General features: G+C 40.4%; 3 protein-coding genes across 12 annotated transcripts in view; 2 read left to right on the top strand and 1 right to left on the bottom strand.

The window, feature by feature from the left end:
- The first annotated feature begins 6,585 nt into the window (after window positions 1-6,585).
- On the top strand, window positions 6,586-7,893 carry LOC135732207 (uncharacterized protein F54H12.2-like). The gene has a single exon (XM_065250100.1). The coding sequence runs from the start codon at window positions 6,586-6,588 to the stop codon at window positions 7,891-7,893; it is 1,308 nt and encodes a 435-aa protein (XP_065106172.1).
- A 408-nt stretch (window positions 7,894-8,301) lies between these two features.
- LOC135732206 (uncharacterized protein F54H12.2-like) lies at window positions 8,302-9,609 on the bottom strand. Its single transcript, XM_065250099.1, has one exon. The coding sequence runs from the start codon at window positions 9,607-9,609 to the stop codon at window positions 8,302-8,304; it is 1,308 nt and encodes a 435-aa protein (XP_065106171.1).
- A 6,172-nt stretch (window positions 9,610-15,781) lies between these two features.
- The window catches only part of fbrsl1 (fibrosin-like 1), a 409,906-nt gene continuing 406,744 nt past the window's right edge, over window positions 15,782-18,943 (top strand). For 6 of the 10 annotated variants that reach the window (XM_065250822.2, XM_065250824.2, XM_065250823.2 and 3 more), the window contains exon 1: window positions 15,782-16,916. In XM_065250822.2, the coding sequence (XP_065106894.1) occupies window positions 16,644-16,916 (273 nt within the window). In that variant the 5' untranslated portion in view covers window positions 15,782-16,643. The remainder of the gene's footprint in view (window positions 16,917-18,943) is intronic. The other 4 variants (XM_065250829.2, XM_065250827.2, XM_065250825.2 and 1 more) reach the window with 1 other exon arrangement.

Below are 18,943 nucleotides of genomic sequence, written 5' to 3'. Positions count from 1 at the left end.
ATAGATGGATAAAGTTGACAGACAGACAGATAGATAAAAAAGTAGACAGACAGACAGACAGACAGATAGATAAAGCAGACAGACAGACAGACAAAGTCGATAGACATACGATAGATAGAGTAGATAGACAGACAGACAGATAGATTCTGCTTGGTTTACTCTAGATTGTGATCGATAGACAAACAGACAGACAGATAAAGTAGACTTACAGGTAAATAAAGTAGACAGACAGACAGATAGATAGATACAGACAGACAGAAAGAAAGAGAGACAGACAGATAGATTGGTAGAGTAGATTGGTAGAATAGATAGATAGACAGACAGACAGACAGATAAATAAAAAAAGTAGACAGACAGACAGACAGACAGACAGACAGATAGATAAAGCAGACAGACAGACAGATAGATACAGTAGACAGACAGAGAGGTAGATAAGTAGATAGATAGATAAAGTAGACAGATAGATACAGTAGACAGACAGACAGGTAGATAAGTAGATAGATAGATAAAGTAGACAGACAGAAAGATAGATTCAGCTTGGTTTACTCTAGATTGTGATAGACAAACAGACAGACAGACAGATAAAGTAGATATACAGACAGATAGATAGAGTAGATAGACAGACAGATAGAGTAGATAGACAGACAGATAGATTATGCTTGGTTAACTCTAGATTGTGATAGATAGACACAGACAGACAGATATACAGATAGATTAAATAGATATACAGACAGATAGATAGTGTAGATAGACAGACAGATAGGTAGATATATAGATAAAGTTGACAGACAGACAGATAAATAGGTAGATAAGTAGAAAGATAGATAAAGTAGACGGACAGACAGATAGATTGATAAAGTAGACAGACAGATAGGTAGATATATAGATAAAGTTGACAGACAGACAGATCGATAGATAGATTCTGCTTGGTTTACTCTAGATTGTGAAAGATAGACACACAGACAGACATACAGATAGATTAAATAGATAGACAGACCGACAGATAGATAGAGTAGATAGACAGACAGATAAATAGGTAGATAAGTAGATAGATAGATCAAGTAGACAGACAGACAGATAGATTGATAAAGTAGACAGACAGACAGATAGGTAGATATATAGATAAAGTTGACAGATAGATAGATAGATTCTGCTTGGTTTACTCTAGATTGTGATAGATAGACAGACAGACAGATAGATTAAATAGACAGACAGACAGACAGATAGATAGATAAAGTAGACAAACAGATAAATAGGTAGATAAGTAGATAGATTGATAAAGTAGACAGACAGACAGATAGATTGATAAAGTAGACAGACAGACAGACAGACAGACAGATAGGTAGAGATATATATGTAAAGTTGACAGACAGGCAGACAGACAGACATATAGATTCTGCTTGGTTTACTCTAGATTGTGATAGATAGACAAACCGACAGACAGACAAAGTAGATAGACAGACAGATAGATAGAGTAGATAGACATACAGACAGACAGACAGAGTAGATAGATGGATAGGTAGATAGATGAAGTAGACAGACAGACAGACAGAGTAGATAGGTAGACAGACAGACAGACAGACAAGTAGATAGAGTAGACAGATAAGTAGACCAGAAGAAAATATGATGCACCATGTGTCAAAAAATTTGATTTATGACCTTGATTTACGACCTAACACCTAGGTGTGAAATTTGTCACCTTATGAGTTGTTTGCTTCCTGTAATAAAATTTTATGGCGGCAACTGATGTTTATACTCAGGAAGTTGTTCAGGAAATGATGTTTATCCAGGTGTCCTATAGTCTCTGTTGTTTCACGCCTCCCCTCTCATACGTGAGTGTTTAAATAGGGTCTGGTAGTTTGTATTTTAAACAAGAAGACAGTGTAGTTCTAGTGTTGCAATGGCTGCTCCAAAGACTCCTAAAAGGACGAGACAAGTGTTGTGTACTTCTCCGGCAAGAGGTACTGTGGAAATGGAAGAAAGGATTACTTTTGCTCCTAAGAAAAAACAGAGTGTTAGTTTGACAAAGTTTCTCCATGAAAATGAGAAATTTGTGAGATATGATTTCACAATGTCTGATAGACGCGTGGGGAGATATCTGTTTGACAAGGAGTCGCGGTGCGTCAGGCTCTTTGCGGGCGATCTTGGAGATGGAATCACTACTGATGATCCTTGTCTGATGTTCCCTGCTAAAGACTGGTTCATATTTTATAATTATGTTTGGAACGATTTGAACAACTGTGGCGACGCCCCTTTGTACATCGCAGAGTGGGACAGTGAGGTTCCTCAAACAAGATACCGGGTGGTTGGAGACCATTGTAGAAAGCTGCCAGATGACTTTGTTTATATTTTTCGCTGCAACGACAAGACAAAGATCATGGAATATACCTGGCCTATTCCAGAGTCTGAGCATCACAAGTACTATGACTTGGTATATCTGTTTCAATGGAAAGATGTGCGAATGTTTGACAACATTTTTTCATGCATTGACAAATTGTTTAGATGGTGTCAACTTTATGATCACTACACTTCCGTTAAAGTGAAGTTGTTCCACCCCGAGAGGTGTGTCTCCGCCTCGAGGACCGGCCTCCTAACCCCACCTACCTATTACAGCCATTAAAAATGGCTCCAGTTTGGATCATTCAACACACTTGCTTAACAGGATTCAAGAAACTATGGCTTCCCCATGCTACACCAGTACCTTTGCGCTCCCCGTACCAGGACTTGATGAAGATGAAAGAACCTACAGCTGGACCAGTGCCCTCAAGCCGGCCCCGGCGATGCCTGATGACAATGCAACACCCTACACCGGCAGCAACCCTCTTGAGACGGCCCCGACTATGCCTGATGTTGTTCCAGCATGCTACAACAATATCCTTGGGACTGCTCCGGCAATGCCTGATGAGGTTCCAGTGCCCTACAACCCCAGCCTTGAGACGGATACTGCAAAGCCTGATGATGAGCCATCCCCAATGGAGATCACAATGCCTATTTCTGACAACTCTTGGCTGGATAAATTTTGTATGGATCTGGGATATCACAACCTGACCTTCATTACGACTCCTTATGGTTGTACTGGTTCAGTAGCTGGAGCAGCACACTTTGCGGGGGTCGACTCCACAGACGGATGTATCCGGACTGACGGCTTCAAGATCATTAAAACAATCGTCGTGGCACTTTTGCAGCATCTTGTTGACAAAAAGCTGAAAGAGATCTGTAGCGGTTGTGAGGTTAATCATCCTAGTCAACTTAGGCACAGCTGTATTTTTGAGCCTAATGCCTATTTCTTTGACTTTTACTTTGAGGAACTGTCACGTACTCTGTTCAAGCCTGAACTCAAACATATCATTTCTCAAGCATTGAGCCGTTGTGGATTAAGGATTCATCCTCTGAGGGTTCAGGGGTCAGTTGACAGCATCTTGCACGAACTGCGTGAGGAAATTTTTATTGTGGAAAAACTTTCTGAGATCAGAGAAAAACTTGGAGGCCCTGACAACGAAAGGATTGTCCGTGACGCTGTGGACAGCTGGAAGGGTATCATTCATATTGACTGAGTCTAACAAAAAACCATGGGGAATACATGCTTTGTGACTGGATTGGTGAAGTGCCTACTTAAACATCGTATTAGATGTGAAATGACCAGCTTGCTTTATAAAATTGTTAATGAAAACTCTGATGTAACTGTACCTGTTAACAGATGTGTTGTGGATGCTAAACGACTTACAAATCTCGAGAACCAAATGTCTGTTGTAAGAAATATTTCTAATGATTGGTCTGCACTGATGCGTTTATGCATTAACAAGGGTGAATCAATATCTGTAACTATTAAAAAAATTTTAGACTTGATGACTGAAGGTGGTACCTGTATCAGAATTACAGACATATTATGCATGTGTACCTATGTGTCTGATTTATGTGTATTTACAATGTCTAGTAATGATCAGGGTTATGCTTGTGAAATTATTGAAACCCTGGTTGATTACCTTATTGACAAAAATATTGTGATGTGTATAAAGTTTCTACACTACATTGATGACTTATGATGTAAAATCTTTCACAATAAAAACTTGTATCACTTTGAACCTCTGTGTTATTCGTCTGTGGAGACTGGTGTTACAATATGTCTGAAGAAGTAATGAAAAGGATTTATTACACGCCTTCAAACCCCGGTTCTTTAGGTGGTAAACAACGTTTAAAAGATGCTGTTTTGAAAGAAACGGGTGTTCGCTTAACCAATGATGAAGTATCAGAATGGCTCTCCGGTGAAGATGCTTACACACTACATAAAACTGCGCCTTTAAAATACAGAAGAAATCGGGTATTTGTCTATGGCATCGATATGCAGTTCCAGGCTGATCTAGTTGATATGTCTACATATGCTAAGGAAAATGACAACAATCATTTTCTGTTGACATGTATAGATCTGTTTAGTAAATATGCTTGGACACGTGTGTTAAAAAACAAGTCCGCAGTAGAGGTTGCTAAAGCCTTTGAATCAATACTGGAAGAGGGACGTGTACCAGAGAAAATACAAACAGATAAGGGGAAGGAATTTTTTAACAAACATTTCCAAAAACTTATGAAGAAGTATAACATTACGCATTTTGCAACATCCAGTGAATTAAAATCAAGTGTAATTGAGAGGTTTAACAGGACTCTGCGAGGAAGGATGTGGCGATATTTAACGGCTACAAACTCAAAACGCTATATCGATATACTTCAAGACATAACACGTGGATACAATGTCAGCTATCATAGAAGCATCAAGATGAGGCCTATTGATGTAAACAAAGAAAACAAATCCGAGGTGTTACATAATCTTTACGGTGATAGCCAATCTCACAGTGTAAACCCCATATTTAGATACAAAGTTGGCGACGTAGTTAGAATTTCTAAAGTTAGAGGTCCTTTTGCAAAAGGGTATGAGGAAAACTATACGCAGGAGTTTTTCACTATATCAGCATGTATACCAAGAGAGCCACCTGTTTACAGATTGTGTGATTATGATGGGGATGTCATCGAAGGCGTTTTTTACGAGGAAGAGTTACAAAAGATACTTGTAAGTGAAAACAAAGCGTTTAAAGTTGAAAAAATATTAGACAAGAAGAAGAAAGGATACAAAACATTATTGCTGGTACAATGGCTCGGATGGCCTGCAAAATTTGCATCATGGATCGATGAAAAAGAGTTGGTTGATGTTCAGCCTTCAATAAAATAAAGGAGCAGCATACATGGCATACATTTGTGCAAAAACCTACCATGGCTGAGGGTGGTTTTTATGTTACATTGCCCTGCAATGCTTCGTTAGCAACCTTTCCGGGAAATAAAATATCTAATTATACAACCAGCTTAGCAAGAACTATGAATCTGAAAGGAGAATGGGAGGTGGGTTTGATCGAATTTGAATATCCTACGTCATGGTATACATTTAATGAGGAAGATGCTATCTTTATTCTCGACAATGGTATAAAACATATCACTGATCACCCTGCTGCAGGCAAAGAGATTGAGATCTTCATCAACGGTGATCAAAAGACATCGAACGTACTTTACAGAATAAAATCTGGATATTATGACGACATTGTTTTCTTGATCAGGGAGATCAATGCAAATCTACCATCGGGTGTGAGTTTTGGATTTGACCACGTTAAAAACAAGGTGTTTCTAAAAGGACCCCCAAAGACATCACTAAAGTTTTTCGGAAAGTTGGCAATAATTTTAGGGTTAAAACCGGGGATTGCAATAGAGACAATCCCTCCAACTCATGATAGTCATGGTATCGGACACACATCTGTGATGTATGCGCCCCATCAAGCAGACATAAATGGAGGTTTCTACACCATGTATATATACACAGATATAATAGAATATCAATCAGTTGGTGATTATCATGTACCACTACTAAGGTGTGTCCATATAGACGGTGAGAACAACAAGATTATTAATATTAGATACGACAGACCACATTACGTACCGGTGAATAAATCTTCTATCACTGAGATAAGTATACAAGTGAAAGACGATCAGAATCAAGACATAAGTTTTAGTTACGGTAAGGTGTGTGCTAAACTACATTTTAGGCCTGTGAAACAACGTCTTTTTTAAGGGTTTTGGAAAAAAATGGCATATTACAGCAATCATAATACTGACCCCATGCGTTACGTAGCCTATTATCAGAATCAGGCAGGCAATGGCCTTCCTGGCTATGCAGGGGGAGGGGTTATGTATGGTGCGGGGTTGGGAGGCCTTTTTCGCGGACTCTTTAGAATGGCTATACCATTACTAAGACGTGGATTTAACATAGCTAAACCACATCTTAAATCAGCTGCAAAGAACATAATAAGTGATGTTGTTAGCCATACAATGTCTCAGTCTTTTAACAATAACAATAATAGTCAAGAAGGTTCAGGACTGATGGTAATGGCACGCAAAAGAGTGTCTAGACCACCAGGTGCCCGGAGGAGTGGCCAGACACAGAAGAAAAGAAAACGACATCTGAAAAAAACTTCAGTTGTAAAACGCAAGCGCAAGGAGTCGGGAAAGTGTCCGGCATCAAAAAGGAGAAGAAAGACAATATTTTAGACCATGGCTTTACTACACAGCATGTCAGAAGAATGTTTAAAATCAGAGCTGGATCTGTTCACAGTACCGCTGACTCAGATGGCTATTGAGAAAAATACATATATAGAAATACCTCCATTATCAGCAATTTCAGACTCTTCACCTCTGGAATTTTTTATTGCCGGAACGGGGGAGGATTATGTGGATCTAAACAATACATTGTTATTTTTACGACTCAAAATCACAAATCCAGATGGCACAGATATTGCAGATGGTGCTCCTGTGGGGCTTTCAAACTATCCAAGCTGTTCGATCTTTGGACAGGTTGATGTGTCGCTGGGGGACCGACTTATATCACAAAGTACTAGTACATACCCTTATCGGGGGATAATAGAATGTCTTACCAATTATGGGAAAGATGCTCTTGAAACACTCTTCAGCGCTGCTTTGTTTTACAAAGATACAGCGGGGCATATGGACGTGACGGATCCTGCGGGGGCAAACCGAGGGTTGACAAAGAGGGCCGCCTTCACCATCGCCAGTAATGTGGTCGAACTTCTCTCACCTGTTCACAGTGACATTTTCTTTCAAGAGAAACTGATGCTTAATGGGGTTGATATTAAAGTTCGTATGACCAGAGGAAAAGATGAATTTTGTTTGATGAGAAGCGACGCTACAGCCTACAAGCTAAACATCCTGTCAGCATCTTTATTTGTTAAAAAAGTGACAGTATCACCGGCTGTGAGATTGGGTCATGCACAAGCACTGCTTTCAACCACTGCCAAATACCCTATCGATAGAGTATGTCTGAAGAATTTCTCACTACCTGCAGGATCGCGTGTCTGCAATCAAGAAAACTTGTTCTTAGGAACTCTACCAAAATCTATCGTAGTAGCGATGGTTGATAATGATGCTTTTGTGGGGGCGTATGATAAAAACCCCTTTGCATTTAAAAACTACGACCTTGAATTTTTATCCATTTATGCCGATGGCGTCCAGATTCCTTCAAAGCCATTGCAACCTGAATTTGGAAGCGGTTCTGCAGTGAGGGAATTTTATCAGTTAGCCCTGGCCTCTGGAAGACATCTTAAAAATCAGGGACTATCTATTGATAGAGAAGAGTTCCTACACGGCTATACACTCTACGCATTCAATCTAACACCAGATGAGGAGTGTGGGCAGCACATTTCGCTTATTAAGAGTGGTAATATTAGACTGGAAGCCCGTTTTAGACAACCCCTCCCACGGACAGTAAATTTAATTTTATACGCTACTTTTGACAGTGTTATAGAAATATCAAATCGTCGGCAGGTCCTGGTTGACTACTATTAATACTCAAAATGAATACTGTACAGCTTACATCAGTTATGGACCGGATTTCCTGCAACATCCATTTTCTCGGAGTACTACCGTGTGATTATCTACCGAAAGAGCCTTTAAAAAAATTACCATCAATGGTTATATTGAACACACATCCTTCTGGACTTCCTGGTCAACATTGGTTAGCCATCTACATAAACGAAGAGGGTGTAGGATGTTTCTTTGACAGTTTTGGCAATAAACCAGATTACCAAGGTTTTCCAGGAAGTCCAGAAGGATGTGTGTTCAATATAACCATTGATGGTAATTTTTTTAAAGGCTCTTTCGGTAGATAATCACACGGTAGTACTCCGAGAAAATGGATGTTGCAGGAAATCCGGTCCATAACTGATGTAAGCTGTACAGTATTCATTTTGAGTATTAATAGTAGTCAACCAGGACCTGCCGACGATTTGATATTTCTATAACACTGTCAAAAGTAGCGTATAAAATTAAATTTACTGTCCGTGGGAGGGGTTGTCTAAAACGGGCTTCCAGTCTAATATTACCACTCTTAATAAGCGAAATGTGCTGCCCACACTCCTCATCTGGTGTTAGATTGAATGCGTAGAGTGTATAGCCGTGTAGGAACTCTTCTCTATCAATAGATAGTCCCTGATTTTTAAGATGTCTTCCAGAGGCCAGGGCTAACTGATAAAATTCCCTCACTGCAGAACCGCTTCCAAATTCAGGTTGCAATGGCTTTGAAGGAATCTGGACGCCATCGGCATAAATGGATAAAAATTCAAGGTCGTAGTTTTTAAATGCAAAGGGGTTTTTATCATACGCCCCCACAAAAGCATCATTATCAACCATCGCTACTACGATAGATTTTGGTAGAGTTCCTAAGAACAAGTTTTCTTGATTGCAGACACGCGATCCTGCAGGTAGTGAGAAATTCTTCAGACATACTCTATCGATAGGGTATTTGGCAGTGGTTGAAAGCAGTGCTTGTGCATGACCCAATCTCACAGCCGGTGATACTGTCACTTTTTTAACAAATAAAGATGCTGACAGGATGTTTAGCTTGTAGGCTGTAGCGTCGCTTCTCATCAAACAAAATTCATCTTTTCCTCTGGTCATACGAACTTTAATATCAACCCCATTAAGCATCAGTTTCTCTTGAAAGAAAATGTCACTGTGAACAGGTGAGAGAAGTTCGACCACATTACTGGCGATGGTGAAGGCGGCCCTCTTTGTCAACCCTCGGTTTGCCCCCGCAGGATCCGTCACGTCCATATGCCCCGCTGTATCTTTGTAAAACAAAGCAGCGCTGAAGAGTGTTTCAAGAGCATCTTTCCCATAATTGGTAAGACATTCTATTATCCCCCGATAAGGGTATGTACTAGTACTTTGTGATATAAGTCGGTCCCCCAGCGACACATCAACCTGTCCAAAGATCGAACAGCTTGGATAGTTTGAAAGCCCCACAGGAGCACCATCTGCAATATCTGTGCCATCTGGATTTGTGATTTTGAGTCGTAAAAATAACAATGTATTGTTTAGATCCACATAATCCTCCCCCGTTCCGGCAATAAAAAATTCCAGAGGTGAAGAGTCTGAAATTGCTGATAATGGAGGTATTTCTATATATGTATTTTTCTCAATAGCCATCTGAGTCAGCGGTACTGTGAACAGATCCAGCTCTGATTTTAAACATTCTTCTGACATGCTGTGTAGTAAAGCCATGGTCTAAAATATTGTCTTTCTTCTCCTTTTTGATGCCGGACACTTTCCCGACTCCTTGCGCTTGCGTTTTACAACTGAAGTTTTTTTCAGATGTCGTTTTCTTTTCTTCTGTGTCTGGCCACTCCTCCGGGCACCTGGTGGTCTAGACACTCTTTTGCGTGCCATTACCATCAGTCCTGAACCTTCTTGACTATTATTGTTATTGTTAAAAGACTGAGACATTGTATGGCTAACAACATCACTTATTATGTTCTTTGCAGCTGATTTAAGATGTGGTTTAGCTATGTTAAATCCACGTCTTAGTAATGGTATAGCCATTCTAAAGAGTCCGCGAAAAAGGCCTCCCAACCCCGCACCATACATAACCCCTCCCCCTGCATAGCCAGGAAGGCCATTGCCTGCCTGATTCTGATAATAGGCTACGTAACGCATGGGGTCAGTATTATGATTGCTGTAATATGCCATTTTTTTCCAAAACCCTTAAAAAAGACGTTGTTTCACAGGCCTAAAATGTAGTTTAGCACACACCTTACCGTAACTAAAACTTATGTCTTGATTCTGATCGTCTTTCACTTGTATACTTATCTCAGTGATAGAAGATTTATTCACCGGTACGTAATGTGGTCTGTCGTATCTAATATTAATAATCTTGTTGTTCTCACCGTCTATATGGACACACCTTAGTAGTGGTACATGATAATCACCAACTGATTGATATTCTATTATATCTGTGTATATATACATGGTGTAGAAACCTCCATTTATGTCTGCTTGATGGGGCGCATACATCACAGATGTGTGTCCGATACCATGACTATCATGAGTTGGAGGGATTGTCTCTATTGCAATCCCCGGTTTTAACCCTAAAATTATTGCCAACTTTCCGAAAAACTTTAGTGATGTCTTTGGGGGTCCTTTTAGAAACACCTTGTTTTTAACGTGGTCAAATCCAAAACTCACACCCGATGGTAGATTTGCATTGATCTCCCTGATCAAGAAAACAATGTCGTCATAATATCCAGATTTTATTCTGTAAAGTACGTTCGATGTCTTTTGATCACCGTTGATGAAGATCTCAATCTCTTTGCCTGCAGCAGGGTGATCAGTGATATGTTTTATACCATTGTCGAGAATAAAGATAGCATCTTCCTCATTAAATGTATACCATGACGTAGGATATTCAAATTCGATCAAACCCACCTCCCATTCTCCTTTCAGATTCATAGTTCTTGCTAAGCTGGTTGTATAATTAGATATTTTATTTCCCGGAAAGGTTGCTAACGAAGCATTGCAGGGCAATGTAACATAAAAACCACCCTCAGCCATGGTAGGTTTTTGCACAAATGTATGCCATGTATGCTGCTCCTTTATTTTATTGAAGGCTGAACATCAACCAACTCTTTTTCATCGATCCATGATGCAAATTTTGCAGGCCATCCGAGCCATTGTACCAGCAATAATGTTTTGTATCCTTTCTTCTTCTTGTCTAATATTTTTTCAACTTTAAACGCTTTGTTTTCACTTACAAGTATCTTTTGTAACTCTTCCTCGTAAAAAACGCCTTCGATGACATCCCCATCATAATCACACAATCTGTAAACAGGTGGCTCTCTTGGTATACATGCTGATATAGTGAAAAACTCCTGCGTATAGTTTTCCTCATACCCTTTTGCAAAAGGACCTCTAACTTTAGAAATTCTAACTACGTCGCCAACTTTGTATCTAAATATGGGGTTTACACTGTGAGATTGGCTATCACCGTAAAGATTATGTAACACCTCGGATTTGTTTTCTTTGTTTACATCAATAGGCCTCATCTTGATGCTTCTATGATAGCTGACATTGTATCCACGTGTTATGTCTTGAAGTATATCGATATAGCGTTTTGAGTTTGTAGCCGTTAAATATCGCCACATCCTTCCTCGCAGAGTCCTGTTAAACCTCTCAATTACACTTGATTTTAATTCACTGGATGTTGCAAAATGCGTAATGTTATACTTCTTCATAAGTTTTTGGAAATGTTTGTTAAAAAATTCCTTCCCCTTATCTGTTTGTATTTTCTCTGGTACACGTCCCTCTTCCAGTATTGATTCAAAGGCTTTAGCAACCTCTACTGCGGACTTGTTTTTTAACACACGTGTCCAAGCATATTTACTAAACAGATCTATACATGTCAACAGAAAATGATTGTTGTCATTTTCCTTAGCATATGTAGACATATCAACTAGATCAGCCTGGAACTGCATATCGATGCCATAGACAAATACCCGATTTCTTCTGTATTTTAAAGGCGCAGTTTTATGTAGTGTGTAAGCATCTTCACCGGAGAGCCATTCTGATACTTCATCATTGGTTAAGCGAACACCCGTTTCTTTCAAAACAGCATCTTTTAAACGTTGTTTACCACCTAAAGAACCGGGGTTTGAAGGCGTGTAATAAATCCTTTTCATTACTTCTTCAGACATATTGTAACACCAGTCTCCACAGACGAATAACACAGAGGTTCAAAGTGATACAAGTTTTTATTGTGAAAGATTTTACATCATAAGTCATCAATGTAGTGTAGAAACTTTATACACATCACAATATTTTTGTCAATAAGGTAATCAACCAGGGTTTCAATAATTTCACAAGCATAACCCTGATCATTACTAGACATTGTAAATACACATAAATCAGACACATAGGTACACATGCATAATATGTCTGTAATTCTGATACAGGTACCACCTTCAGTCATCAAGTCTAAAATTTTTTTAATAGTTACAGATATTGATTCACCCTTGTTAATGCATAAACGCATCAGTGCAGACCAATCATTAGAAATATTTCTTACAACAGACATTTGGTTCTCGAGATTTGTAAGTCGTTTAGCATCCACAACACATCTGTTAACAGGTACAGTTACATCAGAGTTTTCATTAACAATTTTATAAAGCAAGCTGGTCATTTCACATCTAATACGATGTTTAAGTAGGCACTTCACCAATCCAGTCACAAAGCATGTATTCCCCATGGTTTTTTGTTAGACTCAGTCAATATGAATGATACCCTTCCAGCTGTCCACAGCGTCACGGACAATCCTTTCGTTGTCAGGGCCTCCAAGTTTTTCTCTGATCTCAGAAAGTTTTTCCACAATAAAAATTTCCTCACGCAGTTCGTGCAAGATGCTGTCAACTGACCCCTGAACCCTCAGAGGATGAATCCTTAATCCACAACGGCTCAATGCTTGAGAAATGATATGTTTGAGTTCAGGCTTGAACAGAGTACGTGACAGTTCCTCAAAGTAAAAGTCAAAGAAATAGGCATTAGGCTCAAAAATACAGCTGTGCCTAAGTTGACTAGGATGATTAACCTCACAACCGCTACAGATCTCTTTCAGCTTTTTGTCAACAAGATGCTGCAAAAGTGCCACGACGATTGTTTTAATGATCTTGAAGCCGTCAGTCCGGATACATCCGTCTGTGGAGTCGACCCCCGCAAAGTGTGCTGCTCCAGCTACTGAACCAGTACAACCATAAGGAGTCGTAATGAAGGTCAGGTTGTGATATCCCAGATCCATACAAAATTTATCCAGCCAAGAGTTGTCAGAAATAGGCATTGTGATCTCCATTGGGGATGGCTCATCATCAGGCTTTGCAGTATCCGTCTCAAGGCTGGGGTTGTAGGGCACTGGAACCTCATCAGGCATTGCCGGAGCAGTCCCAAGGATATTGTTGTAGCATGCTGGAACAACATCAGGCATAGTCGGGGCCGTCTCAAGAGGGTTGCTGCCGGTGTAGGGTGTTGCATTGTCATCAGGCATCGCCGGGGCCGGCTTGAGGGCACTGGTCCAGCTGTAGGTTCTTTCATCTTCATCAAGTCCTGGTACGGGGAGCGCAAAGGTACTGGTGTAGCATGGGGAAGCCATAGTTTCTTGAATCCTGTTAAGCAAGTGTGTTGAATGATCCAAACTGGAGCCATTTTTAATGGCTGTAATAGGTAGGTGGGGTTAGGAGGCCGGTCCTCGAGGCGGAGACACACCTCTCGGGGTGGAACAACTTCACTTTAACGGAAGTGTAGTGATCATAAAGTTGACACCATCTAAACAATTTGTCAATGCATGAAAAAATGTTGTCAAACATTCGCACATCTTTCCATTGAAACAGATATACCAAGTCATAGTACTTGTGATGCTCAGACTCTGGAATAGGCCAGGTATATTCCATGATCTTTGTCTTGTCGTTGCAGCGAAAAATATAAACAAAGTCATCTGGCAGCTTTCTACAATGGTCTCCAACCACCCGGTATCTTGTTTGAGGAACCTCACTGTCCCACTCTGCGATGTACAAAGGGGCGTCGCCACAGTTGTTCAAATCGTTCCAAACATAATTATAAAATATGAACCAGTCTTTAGCAGGGAACATCAGACAAGGATCATCAGTAGTGATTCCATCTCCAAGATCGCCCGCAAAGAGCCTGACGCACCGCGACTCCTTGTCAAACAGATATCTCCCCACGCGTCTATCAGACATTGTGAAATCATATCTCACAAATTTCTCATTTTCATGGAGAAACTTTGTCAAACTAACACTCTGTTTTTTCTTAGGAGCAAAAGTAATCCTTTCTTCCATTTCCACAGTACCTCTTGCCGGAGAAGTACACAACACTTGTCTCGTCCTTTTAGGAGTCTTTGGAGCAGCCATTGCAACACTAGAACTACACTGTCTTCTTGTTTAAAATACAAACTACCAGACCCTATTTAAACACTCACGTATGAGAGGGGAGGCGTGAAACAACAGAGACTATAGGACACCTGGATAAACATCATTTCCTGAACAACTTCCTGAGTATAAACATCAGTTGCCGCCATAAAATTTTATTACAGGAAGCAAACAACTCATAAGGTGACAAATTTCACACCTAGGTGTTAGGTCGTAAATCAAGGTCATAAATCAAATTTTTTGACACATGGTGCATCATATTTTCTTCTTAGACCATCAGACAGACAGGTAGATAGATAGACAGGCAGACAGACAGAATCCCAGAGTGATGTAGCCCTGATAGCACTGTACATTATTGCTATGATAGGGTGAAAATGAATCATTTATAAGTCTGGATGGTCTTGATAATGTGTTCGTGTGTGTGTATTCTCTAGAGGACAGATGTTCACTTGCTGCCTCAAGGCAACTTATTGGTGAGTAAGAGCCAGAAAGCTGAATTATTATATGGAAAAGTGAGCAAAAACTCTAAATGCAGGTGTGGAAAAAGCCACAGTGACTTGTTGCAGTAGAGTCGAGTTTATGTTTTAGAGGCTGCATTACACTGCACGCATCTAAACGCAGAATAAACATCTTAAGAATCTGGATTATGGTGATGACACTGAAGACCTGGCAAGCAGTTTGTTTTGTTGCAAGTCCATCTGATGCTGTGTTACTATATTTGCAATACCCTCATCTAATATGCAATTTTTGCATGACTCATATTATGCAAAAAAATCTACCCAAATGTACTCTTCTATGATTTACCTATAAGAATGTTGACGCTACTCTTAATTTCATAGAAATTGCATGATTTTGCTTTGTAAGAAAATAAGTCTCATGAGTTTGAAACAACATGAGGAGGGATGACAAATTGTGTTTTGAAGACAGACAGATAGATTTACAGACATATGGACAGACAAACAGATAGACGGACAAACTGGTAGGTAGACATACAGATAGATGAACAGATAGGTAGCGGGACAGACAGGCAGATAGATTTGAGTTACAAATAAGGTTCAGTCTACAGATAATATAGCCTATGGCATATTTGGGGCAAATCTAGAATCATTTAAATTTGCTATAAAATATCTGTAACAACTTATTTTCCATCACTGCTGAAACCCTGCTACCTATAATTCAAAAGTCATGTTGCATCACAGCAAGGAGATATTATTTGTCTTTCCCTCTTCAAACAACTACGTTAAAGATATTTAAAGGTATACAAGTAGACCGTTTTAAAGGAGAGGATGGACAGAAGTGAGCAAATTGGCAAAGGTTTGGGCTGCTGTGAGAAACAGTGAAGGCATTGAAGCAGCTGACAGCTCACAAACTGCGCGTCTGTCCACCCGCGTGAAAAACGCCACATGAATGACATGACACCGAAAAATAAGTTCGTATAATAAACCAGCGCACTTCCTCTGGCAATCGCAGAAGTGGCGGAAGTGCGTCAGTTCGCCAGCGTTTGCAGTTCGCGGTGCGAGCAAGAAAAAAAGACGAGAGGAGATCTGAATCGTGTCTCTTTAAAGCCACTTAGCGAAGCGTTGCCTATTCGAAAAAAAAGGACGCCGACGTCTTTCCCAGAAGCCGCAGCGCACGCGCGCGCGCACGCACGAGCAGCCTTCAGGAATGGATACGTTCACGTTCAACTTACTCTCCGCTGGATAAGAAACTCTTGTTGGGAATCGGATGCGTTTCGGTGGATCTTGCGTTGAGGAATCGCTTCGGAAATAACAGCGCTTCCAGGCGGACCGTGTTGTGTCGGAATGGTTTAATGGAGTCTCTTCATGGTTGCTTTACGCGTTTCTACCGATGAAACTTGGCTGTATTGCGTGCGTTACTAAATTGTTTGACAAATACGCGGATGTTTTCCGGATCCTTATTTTGGTTTTTGTCACATCGGCTCATGCACTGGGTGGAAAAGAAAAGCAGCGCGAGCGTCATGAATCCAACGCGCGCTACTCAGACATTGATGTTGTTTTATACGCTTGCAACAAAGTTGCAGTGCGAGTGCGATTCACACCACTGTCATTAAACAGCCATTTTGCACCTGTTTAAACGAAGCGGATCGCGTAACGCCGTGTTCCGACGCGGGCTCGGATTATATTCCCCTCGACCTGCATGGATCAGAACATTTGTTTATCATATTACGGAGCTTTACATCCAAGGTCACTGTAAATTGTTTACCTATCGCACACAGGCTTCGATGTCTATGGGTGTGTTTTATTGATCGGTTGGAATCGATTGGGTTTCACGTAATCGAGTGTGGGTTTTCCGTCGAGGAGGATTTTTAAAATGGAAGGGAAAGTCAAGCAGAGTCGCAGATCCAGGTCGCTGCGGGAGAGGGGACGGAAACGCAAGGCGGACGCCGGGGAAACCCGCGGTCGGAGCCCCTCGTCTGGTTCCGAACGGGAGCGGAGTCCCGGTAAAAACGCACCGCCGCGTTCGACGTCCTCGAGCAGAGCCCCGCGACCCACCAGACGCAAGAGACGCGAGTCTGGTTCTCAAGAAGAGGATATTATTGATGGATTTGCCATTGCCAGTTTCGTCACTTTGGACCGTCTCGAGGTAAGGCACGCCGTTTAAATATGCCAAACACGTCCACGGCCGACGTCTGTGAAGTTTTTTCTGTGTGTGTGAGGGATCTTGGACGCTAGCGATGACATAACGGCTCGCAACGATGCTAAACAGGTGTCGCGTGTTGTCACAGTGTGTCATTCCTGACGTTCCATCCGTTTAGAACATTCAGACGCGCTGCTACTGTCCATTATGACGTAATCGTGGTTCTGAATGATGTTGAGCTGTAACTGTCGCACAAGTGTCACCGGCAGGTCACTTCGAGAGATGTGAGTTATTATTTACTGACAAGTTTAAATCGCAGGAGATTCAATTTCCACTTGGGTTTGTCATCTGTCAGAGTGCACAAATGAGTCATGATGAATCAGGGAACTTGTGGTATTTATGGTTTAGGCGATTTCTCATTATTATCAAGAGTAGTTGTTCTATAAATGTCTTTTACATGTTGTTGACGTTTATCTTTTCCAGTTCTGTGCTTAAAAGGTTCTTCACAGGCTCAGCGATGCCATAGAAGAACCATTTTGGGTTCCTCAAAGAACCATTTTTAGTCAACTTATTATTATCTGAAGAACCTTTTTACCACAAAGAAGGTTCCTTGGAAGTTAAAGCTTCATTATGGACCCCAATGGCTCTTCTATGGCATCAGGAAGCACCTTTATTTTTAGGAGCGTATGCTATTATACAGTAATAAACAATACTGAGGTGCTATAAAGGGTGACTGCCCAAATGACCTTTCAGTCAAAAGTTATTAAGAACCATTTCTGCCAGATAGATAGATAGAAATTAGATAATTAAATCTTAAAGTGTAACAGTCAGTATCAGTAAGTTTGAACTGCACCTTTAAGTGACCTATAAAGATAAAAGATCTGTGTGTGTATGTGGGCTGCATTTGTTGCGTGACAGCTTGTTTCATCATGTGGTGAGTCTAAAGCTATTTGCACTAATAGAGAGGCAAATAAGGCCTAGTGAATGACAGCTATGTGTTTGTATTATGTAAACAGCCATGAAGAAGGGGGTTATTGGGCAGAGTGTGTTTGTCAATGTGTTTGTGTACATGATAAATGACAGTAGCCTAACTATAAATCAGGGCCCTGTCATGTGCTGTAAACGCACAGAGATATATTTCTGCTGTGAAAACAAGCGTCATAAAACTTCCCGAGGTCAAATATTTTGAGTATATGTTATGGTCGTGCCTGGTTTGTGTTTTCTTTACACTTGGTGATCACCAGTAGCTTGACTTGACTGCTAGCCGAGCTGTTATTTCTCTGTGTAGTAGTTCAATGATAATAGCTTTGACTAATGGATACATGTTGTAATCTGTCATATCTCAGATTCTGCTTACTGTTTGCATGCTTACGTTGTGGTAAACTGGAGATTATTTTTGACAAGAAGAGCGTTCTGAGCCCTAGAGACCAGAGTTTAGCAGATGCAGAGCTCATGTGAATAGTTTAGAGTATAAACAATGTTTGTATATACACTGCCAGTCACAAGTCTTTGTTTGCTTATGAAAAATAGAAAATGGTTCTTATTCTGATCATGCAATACGAATAAAATACCTCAATATCTCTTTATCCGATCAGCTGTGAAAATCTGGCTTGAAAAGTTCTGTAAATATGAATTGCATAATTCACATTAATGGCAATGCTTTGGAGGTGGCATAAACTTGAAATGTGTGCAAATCTGATTTAACAATCGTTTATTTTATGTCAGTTCTGTAAGAAATTGTCTAAAATGTTGATTTCTAATGTAGACTCAAACTTTTGAATAGCACTTTATTTTGAAGATGCTCTGGTTGCTGTGATTCTTTTCAGAAACCACCCACATAAGCAGCACAATGCAGGCCACTGCAGTCGAATGCGGCTTTCTTTGAACTTGTACTTTTTTGCATTTGCATGTCTAATGAACAGTTAAGTGTATAGAGCTTTCTCCGATCCGGCGAGGAACACATCCATCAGAGGCGTTTGTTTACTGCTTGATTATTTGCTGTTGAATTAGCTTGATAAATGAAACTTTGGAGA

Source organism: Paramisgurnus dabryanus, chromosome 5, assembly GCF_030506205.2.
Source record: "Paramisgurnus dabryanus chromosome 5, PD_genome_1.1, whole genome shotgun sequence".
Classification (NCBI taxonomy): domain Eukaryota; kingdom Metazoa; phylum Chordata; class Actinopteri; order Cypriniformes; family Cobitidae; genus Paramisgurnus; species Paramisgurnus dabryanus.
Note: the sequence above shows the minus strand (reverse complement) of the source record. Positions and strands in the feature narration are given on the sequence as shown.

Coding starts and splice junctions, on each gene's coding strand:
- LOC135732207 (XM_065250100.1), top strand. CDS start 6,586: ATGGCTTTACTACACAGCATGTCAGAAGAATGTTTAAAATCAGAGCTG.
- LOC135732206 (XM_065250099.1), bottom strand. CDS start 9,609: ATGGCTTTACTACACAGCATGTCAGAAGAATGTTTAAAATCAGAGCTG.